This window comes from Meles meles, chromosome 21 (genome assembly GCF_922984935.1).
Source record: "Meles meles chromosome 21, mMelMel3.1 paternal haplotype, whole genome shotgun sequence".
NCBI classification, from domain to species: Eukaryota; Metazoa; Chordata; class Mammalia; order Carnivora; family Mustelidae; genus Meles; species Meles meles.
The window spans coordinates 18,464,743-18,481,831 of NC_060086.1; the positions used below are offsets into that span (position 1 = coordinate 18,464,743).

The window sequence follows — 17,089 nt, forward strand, 5'->3', positions numbered from 1 at the left end:
AGACCCACTCCCGGTGTGGCTGCACCATTGGCTCCTGAGAGGCTGCTCCTGATGGCGGCACTGCCTGAGGTGGTGTGGCTGCTTGCGGCGGTGCTGCTGCTGATATTCTGGCTCAGGGTGGCATCACTCGTGGCAGCGCTGCTGCCGCTGCTGCTCTGGGCGGTGCTGCTTGTGGTGGCGCCACTGCCTGCTGCTGCTCTGGGCGGTGCCACTCGCAGTGGCGCCGCTGCCGCTGCTGCTCTGGTGCACGGGGTGGTGCCGCTCGCGGTGGCGCCGCTGACGCTGCTGCTCTGGGCGGTGCACGGGGAGATGCCGCTCGAGAATCAAACCGACTGGTCGGGGCCATCTCTTACGCAGAGGCGACAATGACAAGGATGCCACTCCCGATCACAAAGAGGCGAGGATGAGGAGGACGATGAGGATGACAACCCTGATGACACAGACTCTGCTTCCCATGATGCCACTCCAGCAAGGCCACTCCCCGGACGAGGCCACACACTGGATGAGGCCGCTTCCAACGATGAAGAGGCCGCTCTAGGTGAGGCCGCTCAAGGATGGGGCCACATGCCAACGAGGCCACTCCCCGGAATGACGCCGCTCTGGCGAGGCCGCTCTGGATCAGGCCACTCCAGCAAGGTCACGGCTCGGAGCAGTGAGGCCGCTGGCAGCGGGGCCGCAACTGGGGACAGTGAGGCTGCTGGAGGCGGCGAGGCTGGTCGCAGTGGGGCCGCGGCTTGGGGCGGCACTACTCCCGATGACCCTGACGCTATCACTCCTATGACTACCCTAATGGCTCCCAAAGGCTACCCTAATGGCTACTCTAACGGCTCCCAAAGGCTACTTTAACAGCTACTCTGACGGCTATTCTAACTGCTATTCTAACTGCCATTCTAACTCCTCCCACTTCTCCAACGGCTATTCTAACACCTCCTACTTCTCCCCCCACCCAGCCTCACAGACTGACCTTTATAGAGGTGGTTGAGCCTGGCCCACAGACAGGTGGCCAATGAGATTTCAACTCACCACAGTTAATATATGCGTACCCCACTGATTGGATACGGCTATCTGGCCTGGCCCGTCCCTATATCCAGGGTTTACAGTTCCTCTGCCTAATCAGGCCCCTACAGAAGGAAAGGGCTGATTCAGAAGTTGCTAAAAGTCAACAAACCAAGAGCACAAAGGACATTTCACTTTTTAACACTCTAGTCCCAACACCAATGCTTCAGATACCCAGGGCTGCCAAACTTCACAAAGAGAAACAATGCGCTGACAGGAAAACCAACTAGACAGAAGATGGACCCTGAATTTACCAGGCTTGCGGCAGGATCGTCACTGGGCTTCCAGGGACCAATCTAATACCCCTAGCTCCTATTAAATTAGAATTCCTGACATTTTCAAAGACAGTTTTAAAGTGATATGATGTACATATCACACAAACCCCCTATTTAGGACAAAGAGCTCAATGGCTTTTCCTATCTTCACAAATCCTTCCTCTTGACACTATAAACCTGGTGTCTACAGGTTTCCATCCTACCAAAGCTGCTCTTCTTGGACCAAGGAGCACAGACAGGACCCAAAACTTGATGCAAATGGCTGTGGCCACAACCCCTTCAGGTTGACCCAGAAACCAGCCTTGTGGGGTCTAGTCATCAGGAAGAATTGTCGTTCTTCTGAAGTTACCATCAAGAACCCCATGAAAAAGCTGTTATTTAACCACCGTGTGAAAGAACCCAGTCGGAGGGAAGACACCACTAACAGCTCATGGGCACCCAAATAGCTCAGTCAGATAAGTGACCAAGTCTTGGTTTGGGTCAAGTCATGTTCTCATGTTCCTGAGGTTAAGCCCCTCCTAGGGCTCTGCGCTCACTGCACAGCTGGTTTGGGATTGTCTTTCCCACCCTCTCTGCTCTTCCCCCTACACCTGTGTCCTTTTTCTCTATTCCTCAAATAAATAAATCAAGTAAATTTCTCTATTTCTCAAATATCCAAAAAGAAAAAAAGAAGAAGAAGAAGGAGAATAAGAAGAAGGAAGACACCAGTGAAGTGTCACAGTTACTCACATTTGTGTTTGGGGAACTGGGACACTGGAGCAAGAGGAGCAGAAGGGCAGCCTTTGCACCATCATGCCCTGGTCCTTTTAAGGGGCACTGTGGGCCCAGGGAGGAGGTGGAGATGGCTGGGGGGTAGGGGAGGGAGGGGTGTAGGGCTTAGGGAGGGGTGGGGAGGGGATAGGGTGGGAATTAGGGATGGGAATAGAGAGGAAATAGAGGGTAGGATGGGAAGGTGTTGGTCAGGAGAAGAAGGGGTCAGGGACAGTGTCAGGGTCAAATTAAGTACTTGAGGGGAAGGAGCATGGTTCACAAAGGTTAGGAGGTCAGCAGGTTAGTAAAGCACAAGGTGAGCAGGACACAGTAGCAGGTAAAGTGAACTCTCAGGAGCAGTTGGTATGAAGAATCCATCTTCTACCAAGCCTTCCTGTGTTTGAACGTTTCCTTAGCAACCTAGAACCTTTCCAATCTCTCCACCAATCAGCTGCCTTTGCTCCTAGTAGCTCAACATGGATGCCACAGGTGACCTCATTGGTACAAAGCCCCTTCCCACGTGATATCCCACCACGTGCCATCCCAACGACCGGTCCTCTCTGGAACTTTGGCCATCCTTTTTGTTTGCTCCCTCCAACCCAGGTCCCTGTTCCATCTTCTAGGCGCTCTCTCCTTCCTTTCCAAACTCCAGTCAGAAAGCCACTGGCTGAATGACGTAGAATGCAAAGGAGGACCAAACTGCAACAACAAGCAAATACACAATCAGAGTGGGAGATTCCAGCCCTCTCTCAGCAACTCAATGCAGACAGAAAATCACAAGAAGCAGATCTTGATGGCAAACCATCTGAATTCCACAGCTGTCTCCATACATCTGTCCACAACCATATCCACTCTGGAGGACACATTGATTTTAGGCACATAGGAGACCGTTACAAAAATGCACCCAATTTACTTTGGCCATAAGGGAAATTTCAATTTTTTTTTTCTCAGAGACATGAAATCACAGAAAACAACAGAGTATGTTGTGGTAACATAATGTGCTAGAAATCACTGATAAACTAACTAGAAATTCCCATATGTTTAGAATTTGAGAAGTACCTCTATTAATGAAACGGGAGTAAAGAAATAGAAAAGAAAAAGAGCAACACTGGAACTGAATGATGGGAGCATGATCCAATTGTAATCAAATATGTCTTCTGGGCTGGAATATCCTCCAGTATTAGTGTGAGAAGACTGCATGGTCTCAAAACCATCCCTAAATGGCCGAGACATTTGAACACCTCCAACAGAGTAGATCTGTCACTTCTCTTTGTGACCCTCCTACCCACTAGCTCCGGCTTTACATGATGAACCTCACAGGGAAACAATCCAATCAGACTCTCATGGCATCTCCTGGAGATGCCATCTCCTCCAGGAACGAGAGCATTTTAAGAGAAGACTTTCACCAGCTTCTCCCCTGGGGGATCCAGGACAACACCCAGGGAGCTGGCAGCTCCAGATGTGCTGGGTGTGGACAGCCAAGCAGGTGGGCAGGGCCAGGTGCCCCAGTCCTCTCTCCTGGGCCCTGTCCTGAGCTGAACTTCCTAAACTATTTCTCCAGAGTACTCACACACAGTTTCCTCAAATCCTTCCCGCCCAAGGCAGCTGAAAATCCATGCTCTAGAAACCACCACTTTATTATTATGTAAATTTCTTGTACACAGGAACCATTCTAGTATTGCTAAAATAGGAGAACAATAGTTTTTTTTTAATTAACATATAATATATTCTTTGTTTCAGGGGTAGAGGTCGGTGATTCATCAGTGTTACACAATTCAAGCACTCACCAAAGCACATAACCTCCCCAATGTCCATCCCCCAGACACCCCATCCCTCCAACCCCCCTCCACTCCAGCCACCCTCAGTTAGGAGAACATCTTTAACATAAATATAAAGAAACCATAAAAAACAAGCCAACAACAAAACAAGGATAACAAAACAATAGTATTAAATTCTGGTTAGATGCCGCTGTCCACCTCAAGAGCTCCAGAGTTGGGCTGCCCTGGTTGTGGAAGGAGAGACCAGCTATGGAAGGGGTGGAGTCAGACTAGCCCACAAGTGAAGAGGAGAGAGGCCCAGCCTGTAAGGGGACCAGGGACTTCCATGAAAGATGGCCAGATTCACATTGATTAGAACTGGAACTGGGAGCAGGGAAAGAAGCAGGGAACAGAGTTTGGGGGCCTTGAATAGGTGAGATCAGTTACGGCATTGAGGAGATGTCCCCAAAGTCAGTGTCAGCCTCCCGTCTACAAAACCCTTTGTAGCCCCTGGAGACAAGCCAGGAGCCTAGAGTTTGAGATCCAGTCGTCCTGCTTACCTGCTGTTTGGCCCAATGCTCGTTTCCTTCAGTGAACGGGGAGTGTCCACGCCTGTGTCCATAACTGTGCGGAGGAAAAGATGAAGCCATATGTTGAGCACATATACACATTGGTGTCCTCATCTCCATGGGCCAAGAATCTTCCCAGATCCAATGCCTCATGTCTCACAGCTGTTAATGGCAGCCCGGGTGACAACCATAGGTCCCTCCTGTTTCAGGCCTGTGCTATGCCCTGCCCTTTGCCCACATCAGCTCTCGGGCTCCAGATGGCAGGAGGACCCCATAAACTGGGGGGAGAGCTCTGGGCCCCTGGCGAGACTGAGAGATTCCTGGACCCTGGGAATGGTGAGCGAGTGAGGGATCCTACAGAACTGGGGAACAGAGCTCCCGGGCTCCCTGGAAGGAATGGGGGATTGGGCACCCATGGAAAGGGCTGGAGGCATCTTACAGGATTCCTGGGTCCCCACAGGGCAGATCCCTCCCTCACCTCTGCTGGTGCTGGCGGGGATCTGGAAGCAGCAGCAGCAGCAGCAGCAGCAGATCAATGGGATGCTGGATGGAGCTGGGAAGAATGGTCTGGCAGGTAAGTGGAATCACCAGGCTGGACTGCCCGCAGCCTCTTCCTCCTTCCCCAGCCACCTCACTACCCCTGACCCTGACCTCACCCTCCAGCAGGGCATGGGAAAGCCAGGCAGAGGCGGACACCCACGGCCAAGGAAGGGTCTCTCCCCAGACCTCTGTGTCCTGGTTGTTGAACAGACAGAAGGAGTCACCCAGGGCCCCTGGAACAGGGAGGGAGAATCTGGCCCCAGAGCCCTCTCTGATGGGGCTTGGGAGAATCCTGGAGAGACAGAATGTAGCACTGCTGATGAGGGAGCAGGAGGCTGACTGAAGACAAAGCAACAGCTGGCACCTTGCACCCCCTTCTCCACCCGCTCCCCCCCCCCCCCGTAATATGTGTGACATTCCTTAGGCATCCCTGACTGCCCTGAAAGAAAAACAAATAGTTAACTTGCAGAGATCACAATCCTGCAAGACAGGAGTCTCCCTTGGTTTACAAATATCCTAGAGATCTACAAACAAAGAAGTTACCTTATCAATACCACCATTTCCAGAGGCAAATAACTCAGTTCCTCAAGCCCTAAATAAAGTTAAATTTCTTCTAAACCCAAATCTCACTAACAAGGACACTTGATAGGAGAAATGTGAAACTTTATCTCTAGATCTCCAGGATAGTGTTGAGAATCACTCACAAGCATATGGCCCACTAATATACATCTAAAGGGTCTCACAAGAAGATTTTTACTGCTAGTAATAAATAGCCTTTCTCCCAACAATAGTTAGCCCCTCAAGATCCTGGAGATCTTGCTTCCAAAATTCGTTAGAGACTAACATCACCCCCTTTGTTATCACCTACCCAACTCCTGTGTATATATAATCAGCCACTCCTCAGGATAACCGGGCAGCAGCTGTTTCTGCCCATGGGCCCTGTCCCGTGCTTTAATAAACCACCATTTTGGACCAAAGATGTCTCAAGAATTCTTTCTTAGCTGTTGGCTCTGAACCTCACCCCACCAAACCTCACCTAGGTTCTAGAACTTCATCACTGGCTCATAGTCTAAAAAGTAAACCTTTATTAAGGAAATGGAAAATACGAGTTGACAGTTGAGCCTCTGGAGGAGAACAGGACCAGTTTCCATTCTTCCAATTTCTACTCATTGCCTGGGAAATTACTTCACCTCTCTTACCCTCCATGTCCTTCTCTGTCATGTGGGGACAGAATGGCTTCATTCCTCAGGGCATGGATGCCAAGATTCATCAAGATCGGTCATAGAAACCACGAAGCTAGTTTAAACTGATTTTTATACCTATCACTATCACCACTTTTTCTGAACTTATTTTTCTAAACAGTATGCTAAATAAACTTTATATTTACTTTCTAAAAAAAGATTTTATTATTCGAGAGACAGCGAGCACAAGTCCTGGGCAGATGCAGAGGGAGAGGGAGAAGCAGGCTCCTTGCTGAGCAGGGAGAAGGATGCGGGGCTCAGTCTCAGGACCCTGAGATCATGATGCCCCTTAAAGGCAGATACTTAACTGACTGAGCCACCCAGGTACGCCTATCATCACCATTTTCACGATTACTGTAGAAAGAGTTCTGTGGGCATTCAATATATGGTGGTGGTTAACTCTGTTGATATTATTTATGTCACTAGTAGAGCACAGGGCCTGGTACACAGTAGGCGCTCAGCACACAGTGAATTAATGAATGCATGCTCTGGAGCCAAGCTGCTCAGATTCCCATTCTGGCTCCACCACTTTAGAGCTTTGTGATCAGGCAACTTATTTAATCTACTTATGCTTGTTTCTGTCTCTGTAAAAGAGGGTCTCAGCGCCTTTAATTAAATGGTTGCTGTGAGCAGGAAATAAGCCAGCAGGCGCGCACACACATGCACACACACGGGTGAGGCCACACTGCCCTCTGCTGACCACACGGTGTAAATGCACATGTATGTCCCCTGGGCCTCCCTCCACCCTAAGTCCAAGGCATCCCCTTACCTGCCTTAATGCCCACAGACAGACACAAGGACCTCTGTGTCCTCCTTATCTCCCTTCAAATTGGGTCTGGGCTGCTCCCCACAGCTGATTCAGCCACCGCTGGTTGTTCGCTCAGAGCGCTCTCCACCTCCGTGGGCCGGATGCGGTTCCTGAGGATAATGGCGTTTGCTTGGTTTCTGAGCAGCTGCCTGGGCCAGGAGACCCAGGTCCTCAGGTCTCGTGTTTTGGAGGGTCACATCTACCTCTGGCCTGCAGGAAAACTGTCACAGGGAGCCAGATACCTGGAACCTGGCTCTGTCATGGGCCCCAAACATGAAGAATGCGCACTCCGTGCTGAGAAATACAACACTCACACGCTCCCCAGAGTTTCTCACCTCACTGCCTCTGCTCAGGGAGGAGGGTGAATATTTAGCCCTCCCCAAGCTCTGGGGCTTGGCTCAAGCAGCTTCCCTTGGCCGGAAACGTAATGGAACTTTCAACCTCTATCTTAAATATTGATACAAATTCTGCATACTCTTCCCCATTAGATTAGCATGTTTCCATCTGAATCCTGCATTTAGCCCATCCATGTCTGAGCCTTTCAGGGACTCCTGTGGTGTCCACCTGCACTATTGGTCAGAGGGAGGATCTTGCCACACTTGCCAGCCAGTCCCAGAAAGTGGTTGCAGGACCACGTGAGGGTTCACGTGGTTTAGAGCAGAAAGCTGACACCAAGACCACTGCTCTCATCCAGGAAAGAGGACGCACGACACGCCATTAGAATTTTCATAGGAATTGCACTGAATCTGTAGATTGTTTTGGGTAGTATGGGCATTTTAACCATAGTAATTCTTCCAACCCATGAGCAGGGACTATGTTTCCATTTGTTTGGGTCTTTTTCGATTTCTCTTAGCAGTGTCTGGTAGTTTTCAGTATACAGGTCTTTTACCTCCCGGGTTAATTAGATTCCTAGGTATTTTATTCTTTTTGACCCAATTGTAAATGGGATTGTTTTCTTACTTTCTCTTTCTGACAGTTCACTTGCCTTTACCTCTAACTGGTCTCAAGTTTTACTTTTGCCTCTTGCCATCAGTAACCATTATTCTGACTTCTAAAACCATAGATCAATTTTGCCTGCTCACTTGTACAAATGGAGTCATACAGTCTGTACGTCTTTGTGTCTGACTTCTTTCTTTCCAAATAACGCCTGTGAGATTTGCACATGTCATTTTCTGTGTCTGTATCAATAGTTCATTCTTCATCGTTATGCAGAATCCCATTCTATGAACATACCTAACATGTACTTCACTCTACTTTTGGTGAGAGAATGGAATTGTTTCCAATCTGGGATAACATGAATAAAGGTGCTATAAATATTATTGTATATGTCTGTTGCTGAATACTTGCAGAGAGTTTATGATTGATCTATATCTAGGAGTAGAGATGTGGAATCATAAGGTGTACACAGTTTAAGTTTGATTAAGTTATGACCACACAGTTTTAAAATTCCTAACGTATACTCCTACCACAGTGGAAGCTGAATAAAAGTTGAATGAAAGTTCCAATTGTATAATTATGCTGAGCAAAATAAGTCAGTCAGAAAAAGACAAATATCATATGATTTCACTCATGTGGAATTTAAGAAACAAAACAAATGCACATAGAGAGAGAGAAAGAGGCAAACCAGGGAAGAGGCTTATAACTGCAGGAACAAACTCGTTTTCTCCAGAAGGGAGGTGGGTGGGGACATGGGTGAAACAGGTGATGGGGATTGAGGAGGGCACTTGATGAGCACTGGATTTTGTACTGTGTGCTGAATCGCTAAATCCTACACTGGAAACGAATATTATACTGTATATTAACTAACCGGAATTTAAAATAAAATAAATTAAAAAGTTCTATTCACTGCATAACCTCAACAACACTTGTTATTATGAATCTTTCAAACTTTAGTTATCCCTATAAGCATGGAGTATTATTTCATCAGAGTTTTCGAATAATTTTAAGGGCCATGTAGTAGTTCCTTCTGTCAAGATGATAAAGTTTATTAGTTTACTAATCTTTAATTGTTGGAGGCTTGTTTTGTTTTCTTTTTGATTCTTTACTTTACCATACACCTGGATGATCATCCTTTAATATAAAATTTTTGTGTGCCAATATCAGAAATTAAAAGAGAGTTATCACTATAGATCTTACACACTTAAAAAAGTTAGGGGCGCCTGGGCGGCTCACTTGATTAAGTGATTGCCTCAGCAGTTTTGGCTTAGGTCATGATCTCAGGGTCATGGAATCGAGCCCTTATCAGGCTCTGTGCTCAGGAAGGAACTTGCTTGAGATTCTCTCTCTCCCTCTACTCTTGCACCAATCTCTCACAATGCCTCTCTAACATACATAAATCAATCTTCTTTTAAAAAAAAAAGTAACAGGGTAATACTATGAGCACGTTTATGTCAACCAATTCAACAATGTAGATGAAATGGAAAGATGCCTTGAAAAATATACCTCAGTGGCACCTGGGTGGGTTAAGCCTCTGCCTTCGGCTTTGGTCATGATTTCAGGGTCCTGCGATTGAGCCTGGATCGGGCTCCCTGCTTCCCCTCCTCCTCTACCTGCCTGTTGACTTGTGATCTTTCTCTCTCTCTCTGTGTCAAATAAATAAGTAAAATCTTTAAAGAAAAAATATAACAACACAAAACAAAAATCTGAATGATTCAATATCTGTTTTAATAACTGAAATAATTATTAACAACTTTACCAGAAAGAAAGTCCTAATTCCAAGTAGTTTTACTGGCAAATCCTATCAAACATTTATGGAAGAAATAACACCAAAATTACAAAAACCCTTTCAGACAGTAAAGGAGCAAATAACACTGGATGTTATCAGGTTTTAAGCCTTTGCCAATGTGAAAAGTGAAAAATCTTTCACGTTAATCTTATTTGTCCTTTGATTACTAGTAAGATTGGAGTGTTTCTTTTTAAAGATTTTTTTTTTTTTTTTGGATAGAGAGAGACAGTGAGAGAGGGAACATAAGCAGGGGCAGTGGGAAAGGGAGAAACAGGCTTCCCACTGAGCAGGGAACCCAATGCGGGGTGCGATCTCAGGACCCTGGGACCATGACCTGAGCCGAAGGGAGATACTTAACAACTGAAACCACCCAGGCATCCCGAAGTGTTTCTTTTTTTAAAAAAACGTATTTATTTGAGAGAGAGAGAGATCACAATTAGGCAGAGAGGCAGGCAGAGAGAGAGAGAGTGGGGGAAGCAGGCTCCCTGCTAAGCAAAGAGCCTGATGTGGGTCTCGATCCCAGGACCCTGAGATCATGACCCAAGCTGAAGGCAGAGGTTTAACCCACTGAGCCAGCCAGGTGCCCAGATTGAAGTTTTTTGTATATTTACTGTCCTTTTCCCATTTAAAAATCTGAATGTCTGTCTTTTTCTGATTTTTTTAAGGTTTATTGATTTATTTGAGAGAGGGAGAGAGAACACGAGTTCAGAGGGGAAGGCAGAGGAAGAGAAAGACAGAGAAGAGAGAATCTCAAGCAGGCTCCCCACTACATGCGGAGCCTGGCACTGACATGGGGCTCAGTCTGACAACTAAAAGTTCATGACCTGAGCCAAAATCAATCAAGATTGGACACCTAACTGAGTGAGACTGAGCAGAGGGCGGTGTGCTGATTATGAAAGTAAAAGTCCTCAGTTCGCTGTCCCTCTACCTACACGCTATGGTCTAAAATACCTACTTGTCATTAGAGCACTTCTGACCTAAGGTATCATTCAAGGACCACAACTGTGGGAGAGAGGGATCACGAATCCAGTCACTCCTCATTTACTAGATTTTCAGTAGCGCACTAAGGCACAAGGAGACAAGGTAGTTTGGTTTTGATGGAGAAAGGAGACAGGTCATGAAAAACCAGAATATGAAAACCATAAAACTCCACGGTCCTGAAAGAGGCCCTACGCAGCCAGAAAAGTGGAGTTAAAGAAGCAAAACAAGCCCTTCTGGCAAAATATTTCATTACAGTCCAGGGCCTATACCGTATTTGTCTGGGGGTTAATCCTTTCAGGGAACCAGAAAAGTAATAAGACAAAGAAAAGTGCAGTATTAGAATTCTTCTCAGAGAGACTGAGAGTGTGTGGCTGGAAGTAATTTGGAATATTGTCTAAGAAACACATAAAGGACACATGAGTGAAAGGTGGAAGTTGCTAACCATCTACCTAAGCAAATTAGATCAGACCAACCACAGGGCTTTGCTTTCTGACTGAGAGGGACATGCAAGTTTGGGGCCAGAGGTGCTTTGCTTGGCACTCGGGATGAGGCTGCACACTGTCACCTGTATCTTTCTTTTTCATCCTTCCCCATGCAGCGAACAGCTTTTCCTCCAAACAGATGTTGAACAAATATATAAAGGATGTTGAAAATGTTGGTTACATTTTCATTATGAAGAATACTAGGCTCCCTGAAGAGCTGCACATCTCAGTCTCACCCTGGCTACAGGAAGGTGGAGAAAAGTGAAGGGGAGAGACACCACACTTTTCCTGGTGCTCACTAAAATATTTTATTTATTTGACAGAGAGAAATCACAACTTGGCAGAGACGCAGACAGAGAGAGAGGAGGAAGCAGGCTCCCTGCAGAGCAGAGAGCCTGATGTGGGGCTCGATCTCAGGACCCTGGAATCATGACCTGAACGGAAGGCAGACGCTTTAACCCACTGAGCCCATATATCCAGAATTCTTAAAGAAGAAAACGACCAAACTTGGTAGGAAAATAGGAAAAATACATGAATAGAAAGTTTACAGGAAATGATAAACAAATGTTCCTTAAACTTAAAAAAAAAAAAAAACCACGGAGGGTTACAAAAGGGAAGGGATGGGGTGATGCGGTAATCGGGTGATGGATCCTGAGGAGGGCAGGTGTGGTCATGAACACTGGGTGTTACACGCAACTAGTGAATCATTGAAACACTACATCAGAAACTAATGATGTAGTATATGTTGGTTAATGGGACATAATAAATAATAATAATAATAACAACAAATAAGCCACCCTTGGGAGGCTTCTTGTTTTCTGCTCCCTTCAACCCAGGTCGCTGTTCCCCTTCGGGGCACTCTCTCCTTCCTTTCCAAACTCCCGTCGAGAGCCACGGGCTGAACAACATAGAAAGCAAAGGAGGACCAAACTGCAACAATGAAATACACAACCAGAGTAGTAGGTTCCAGCCCTCTCTCAGCAACTCAACACAGTCTACCTAGCATCCACGAGATAGAGATCTTGATGGCAAACCATCTGAATCCCATAGCTGTCTCCATACATCTGTCCACATCCACATCCACTGTGGAGGACACACTGAAATTTCCCTTATGGCCAAAGTAAATCGGGAGCATTTTTGTAACGGTCTCTGTGCATAAAATCAATCTGTTTCAGAGGCATGAAATCACACAGAGTTTGTTGCGGAAACATAATGTGCTAGAAATCACTGATAAAAAAACTAACCAGAAATTCCCATATGTTTAGAAATTGAGAAGTACCTCTATCAATGAAATAGGAGTAAAGAAATAGAAAAAAAAAGGGCTACATTGGAACTGAATGATATGAGCATGATACAATCATAATCAAATATGTCTTTGGCTGAGAATATCCTAGAAATGTGGTGTGAGAACACTGTATGGTCTCAAAATCATGCCTAATAGACTGAAACCTCTAAATGCTATGTGGTGGAGGAGAACGCAAACCCATTTTGACATAGCCCTGCTGTCATTTCCTACCAATATCCCACGCCCCTCCTCTGACCCTGCACAGGCCCCCAGATGGACTGGCTCCATGTGGTGGCCCCAAGAGGCTCCACCAAGCATGTCAAGCTGTCCTCTGTCTCAAGAAGTGGGATGCAGTCCTGTAGACATGCTCTGACCAGTGAGATGTGTGAGGAAGCGAGACGTGCCACCTTGAACAGAACACCTGGGACTGAGTCTGGCTCCCCCTCTGTCCATCTCATAGAGCACCTGGCAGTTACCTATGGTGGGTGCTCTTTTATCCTGGTCCCACGAAGACCATGTGGACGTGTAGCAGGTGCCAGTAACATACTCCCTCATAGAAGCCGCTAAGGCACGGGGCTACAGGCTCCTCACAGTAACATCTGGCCCTTCCTGACTGGCACGCATCCTCCAGTCTTCCCTCTATGAGGCTGCACATCCTTAAAGGCGAAGCATGAACTCTGTTGTCTGAGACACAGGGTTTGACTTCCACCTCTGCCAATTTCTTCACTACAACCTCAGGCAACTTACTGTGAGTCTCTGAGCCTCCAATTCTACTCTATAAGGTGGATGGTTATACCATCTCCGGTTTGGGGGGGATTAAGGAAATAATAATACACGTAAAGTTTGAGCCAGCATCTGGCACACACAGTAAATGTTCAATAAATTTTTGCTGTATACCTTTATGTCTCGAGTGTAAACATTCCAAAAGCTCAGAAATGTATTATGACAAAAGTTCAATTTTTGGCTTGTGTATCCTTTTGAACTGTGTTTTTCAACAAACTGTAATATTTACTTTCTTGGACAGTAGTTTTCCTCTTAACAAGGCACTGTGCTCTTTTTAAGTTACAAATTATAGCTCTGCCTCAGCTTTTTAAATTATTTAATGTTAAATGTTGTCAATAATTTAATCATTTCTCTATTGTGGGGCATTTTCAGAGGCTGCACATGGCATCAAAAACAAATGAAGTAGATTAAAGTCTATCATGTATTGGAGGCTAAACACTTTGTTCACTTTTGTTTGTCATGTATCTATATATGTATGTGTGTATATATATATTAAACAATTTAAAATGTACTCCCAGAGACTCTAAGATGGTGGAGAAATAGGAGACCTTAATTTCATCTGGTCGCAGAAATTCAGTTAGACAGTTTTCAAATCATTCTGAACACCTGTGAACTCACCCGGAGATGTAAGAAAAGAGTAGCTGCAACTCTAGAAATATAAAAGCGACCTCTGTCTACAAGGTAGGACCTGTGGAGAAGTGAATTCGTGTTGATATATGGGAAGATAAACTGCAGGGAGGTAACAGAAAATGATATAGTAGAGTACTGCAAAGTAAGGACTTTTAGAAGTTTGCTCTGATGAGGGATATTCCTGCCTGAAAGGTACCCAGGTGGTTGTTGTGAGCGGCTCTCCTAGAGCGAGTTGAGCAGGTGGTAGCAAAGGCTCCCTGGTCCTCGGTCGGAGGGCACTCATGGCTAATCCCCTGGGCTCGTTAAGGCCCTGTTGTTTGCCTTAAGATTATTCTCCCATGTTCTGCTGTCATTCCAAAAGCAGACCTTGTGGTCTACCCTGCAGTTGCATTTTCTATAATTATGACTGACACATCCTGTACATGAGACATGTCTCGTCTTTGCGCAAAAATGCTGTGGTAATCACTTATGAAACAGAAATATGCTATGGTAATCACTTATGAAGCAGATTATAAGAGTATGTGCTTAATAAAGAACTCTGTCACTTGCGTCAATCGGCCTGGTGTCCCTCGCGTGTTCTTCGCATTCCCTTTCCCCCGGGACTCTCCCTCTTTTTCCCCTTTCTTTTCCCTTTGCTGTTTGTCATGCGGGCACGACAAGTGGCGCCCGAACAGGGACGTCTCCGGAACGAGGTGCTGCTTTCGATTCAGGTAAGGGAACCCGGTTGGCCCGGGACGCCGCGAGTAAAATGGGACTTTCGCAATCAGCGGAGTCCACCTATTTCATGCAAACTTTGCAGACTCTCCTCAGAGAAAGGGGGTCAAAAATTTCTAAAAGGGAACTTGAGGGACTTTTTAAGGTGATACATGATTTCTCTCCCTGGTTCCCTAAGGAGGGGAGTGTAGATCTTGAACACTGGCACCGTGTCGGGCAAGAAATTAAAAATCAGATCTTTGCCCGAGGTGCCGACGCGGTGCCCCCTCGAACTATGACTACCTGGTCCATTATCTGTGATCTGTTGGACCCTGCTCATAGTATAGCTCTGGTTTCTCCGAAACCCGGCTCGTCTCCCGGTAGCTTAGCTCCTACCCAAGCAGGTGAATATTTGTCTGAGGACCCTGATTACATGGAGCCTCCACCTCTCCTATTTAGGGGGTCCCCTATGTCGATTTCTTCTGGCTCTTCTCATTCTGGCTCCCATTTGGGACATCCTACAGATGATTTTCCTCCTCCTCCTCCTCCTCCTGCTGTTCTATCAGGAGGGGATGAGTTCGGGGATGATGATGTTTATTTGGATGATAATAATGATGGCAATGCTGGTAATGACAATAATGTTTATAATCTCTCATCGTCTCCTCAACCTTTGCGCTCTTTTTTACATAATGGGAATGATGAAAATGATAATATCCCATTGGAGGGTCTTACCCTTTCCCCTCCTAAGGGGAATCCCCTCAATTCTGATCCCGAACACAATGCGGATTGGAAGAAAAGACATTTTAATCTTCCTCCACCGAATAGACCCCCTCTGCCGGCTCCCAAGAAAGTTTTTCCAATGATTCGCTCAGATTTGGAGGGGCAGCCCCCTACCCTCTCGGCTATTGGAGTTACGCCCCTGCAACGTGCTTTGTATCAGGCTCAGCAACATGGAGAGGATCTCACAGGATTTTCCGCTTATCCTGTTACTACAGGAAATCAGGGGCAAAGGGTATATTCCTCACTAAATTTTAAGGTCCTAAAAGAAATTAAGTCTGCCACTGCCCAGTATGGACCTACTGCTCCTTTTACTTTGTCTCTGTTGGATAATCTAGGAAGGGAGGCTTTATGCCCTGGTGACTGGAAGGTAATTGCTCAAGCTTGTCTCTCTGGGGGAGATTTTTTGCTCTGGAAGGCTGAATATGCTGATAGAGCTAATGAACTTGCCATATAACAGGCGAACTAATGTGCCCATTTCATATGATATGTTGGTTGGCGGGGGTCATTATTTTGATGTAGGCACGCAAATAGATTACCCCGAATTGGCTTACTCTCAAATTAACGAATGTGCATTAAAAGCATGGAAAAGGTTACCTACTTCGGGGTCGAGAACTGAAGAACTTTCTAAGATTAGACAAGGTCCTGACGAGCCTTACCAGGATTTTGTTTCTCACCTGTTAAAAGCCGTGAGTCGTCTTGTGGTAGATGGGGAAGCAGGAACTCTTATTGTGAAACAATTGGCCTATGAAAATGCTAATTCGGCTTGTCAAACTGCTATTAGGCCTTGGAGGAAAACTGGGACTTTAGAAGACTATATAAAGTTATGCGCAGAGATTGGACTCTCTTATATTCAAGGGGTTACACTTGCAGCTATTATGAAGGGCATCCACCCCCAAGAAATGCAACGTAGGCTGCAGAAGCAGCGGGACTCCTCAGATCCAGTCTGTTTCCAATGTGGAAAGCCCGGACATTTCCGGGCACGCTGCCCAGATAAGAAAAATGTTTCTACTGAGAAGGGACTAAAGTCCGGTTTTCCTACTAATATTTGTCCCCGTTGCCAAAGAGGATATCACTGGGCAAATGAATGTAGGTCTAAAACAGATCGATTTGGAAATATTCTCCCGGGAAACGGGAAGAGGGGCCAGCTGCGGCCCCAACAAATAATGGCAGCACAACCTATGAACCCATCCGAGCTAACACTGCCGATCTCCCCAGAATTGACAAGTTACTCCGCGGTACCCCCTCCAGCGCAGGGCTAGATCTAGCCCCCGATACTCCTGTCTACCTGGAAGCTGGTCAACCTCCAAAGGCTATATCTACTGGCATATGGGGACTGCTTCCCCCTGGGACTTGGGGACTGCTTTTGAGTCGATCCAGCTGGGTCCTGAAAGGATTAATTGTTCACCCAGGGGTTATTGATGAGGACTATACTGGTGAAATTAAAATCATGGTTTCGTTGTCTTCTGGCATGATTACCTTACAACCAAAAATTCCCATTGCCCAGTTGATCTTATTGCCCCGCTCCTCTACTAATAACCCCGCAGTTAAGGGAGTTCGAGGAGCAGCGGGATTTGGGTCCACTGATGCTTATTGGATGAAAGCCATCTCTTCTGAAAAACCTTATTTGACCATGTTTATACATGGAAGACCCTTTAAAGGCCTTGTAGACACCGGAGCCGATGTCTCTGTAATTTCTGCAAGAGAATGGCCGATGTTTTGGCCCTCTCAGGGCTC

General features: G+C 46.3%; 1 protein-coding gene across 4 annotated transcripts in view; it reads right to left on the reverse strand.

Moving 5' to 3' along the window:
* Nucleotides 1-4,430: 4,430 nt before the first annotated feature.
* The window catches only part of LOC123933496 (transport and Golgi organization protein 1 homolog), a 482,235-nt gene continuing 469,576 nt past the window's right edge, over nucleotides 4,431-17,089 (reverse strand). For 3 of the 4 annotated variants that reach the window (XM_045992728.1, XM_045992731.1, XM_045992730.1), the window contains exon 8: nucleotides 7,007-7,106. In XM_045992728.1, the coding sequence (XP_045848684.1) occupies nucleotides 7,069-7,106 (38 nt within the window). In that variant the 3' untranslated portion in view covers nucleotides 7,007-7,068. Of the gene's footprint in view, nucleotides 4,463-4,885; nucleotides 4,961-6,957; nucleotides 7,107-17,089 lie in introns of those variants that run through there. The other variant, XR_006816614.1, reaches the window with a different exon arrangement.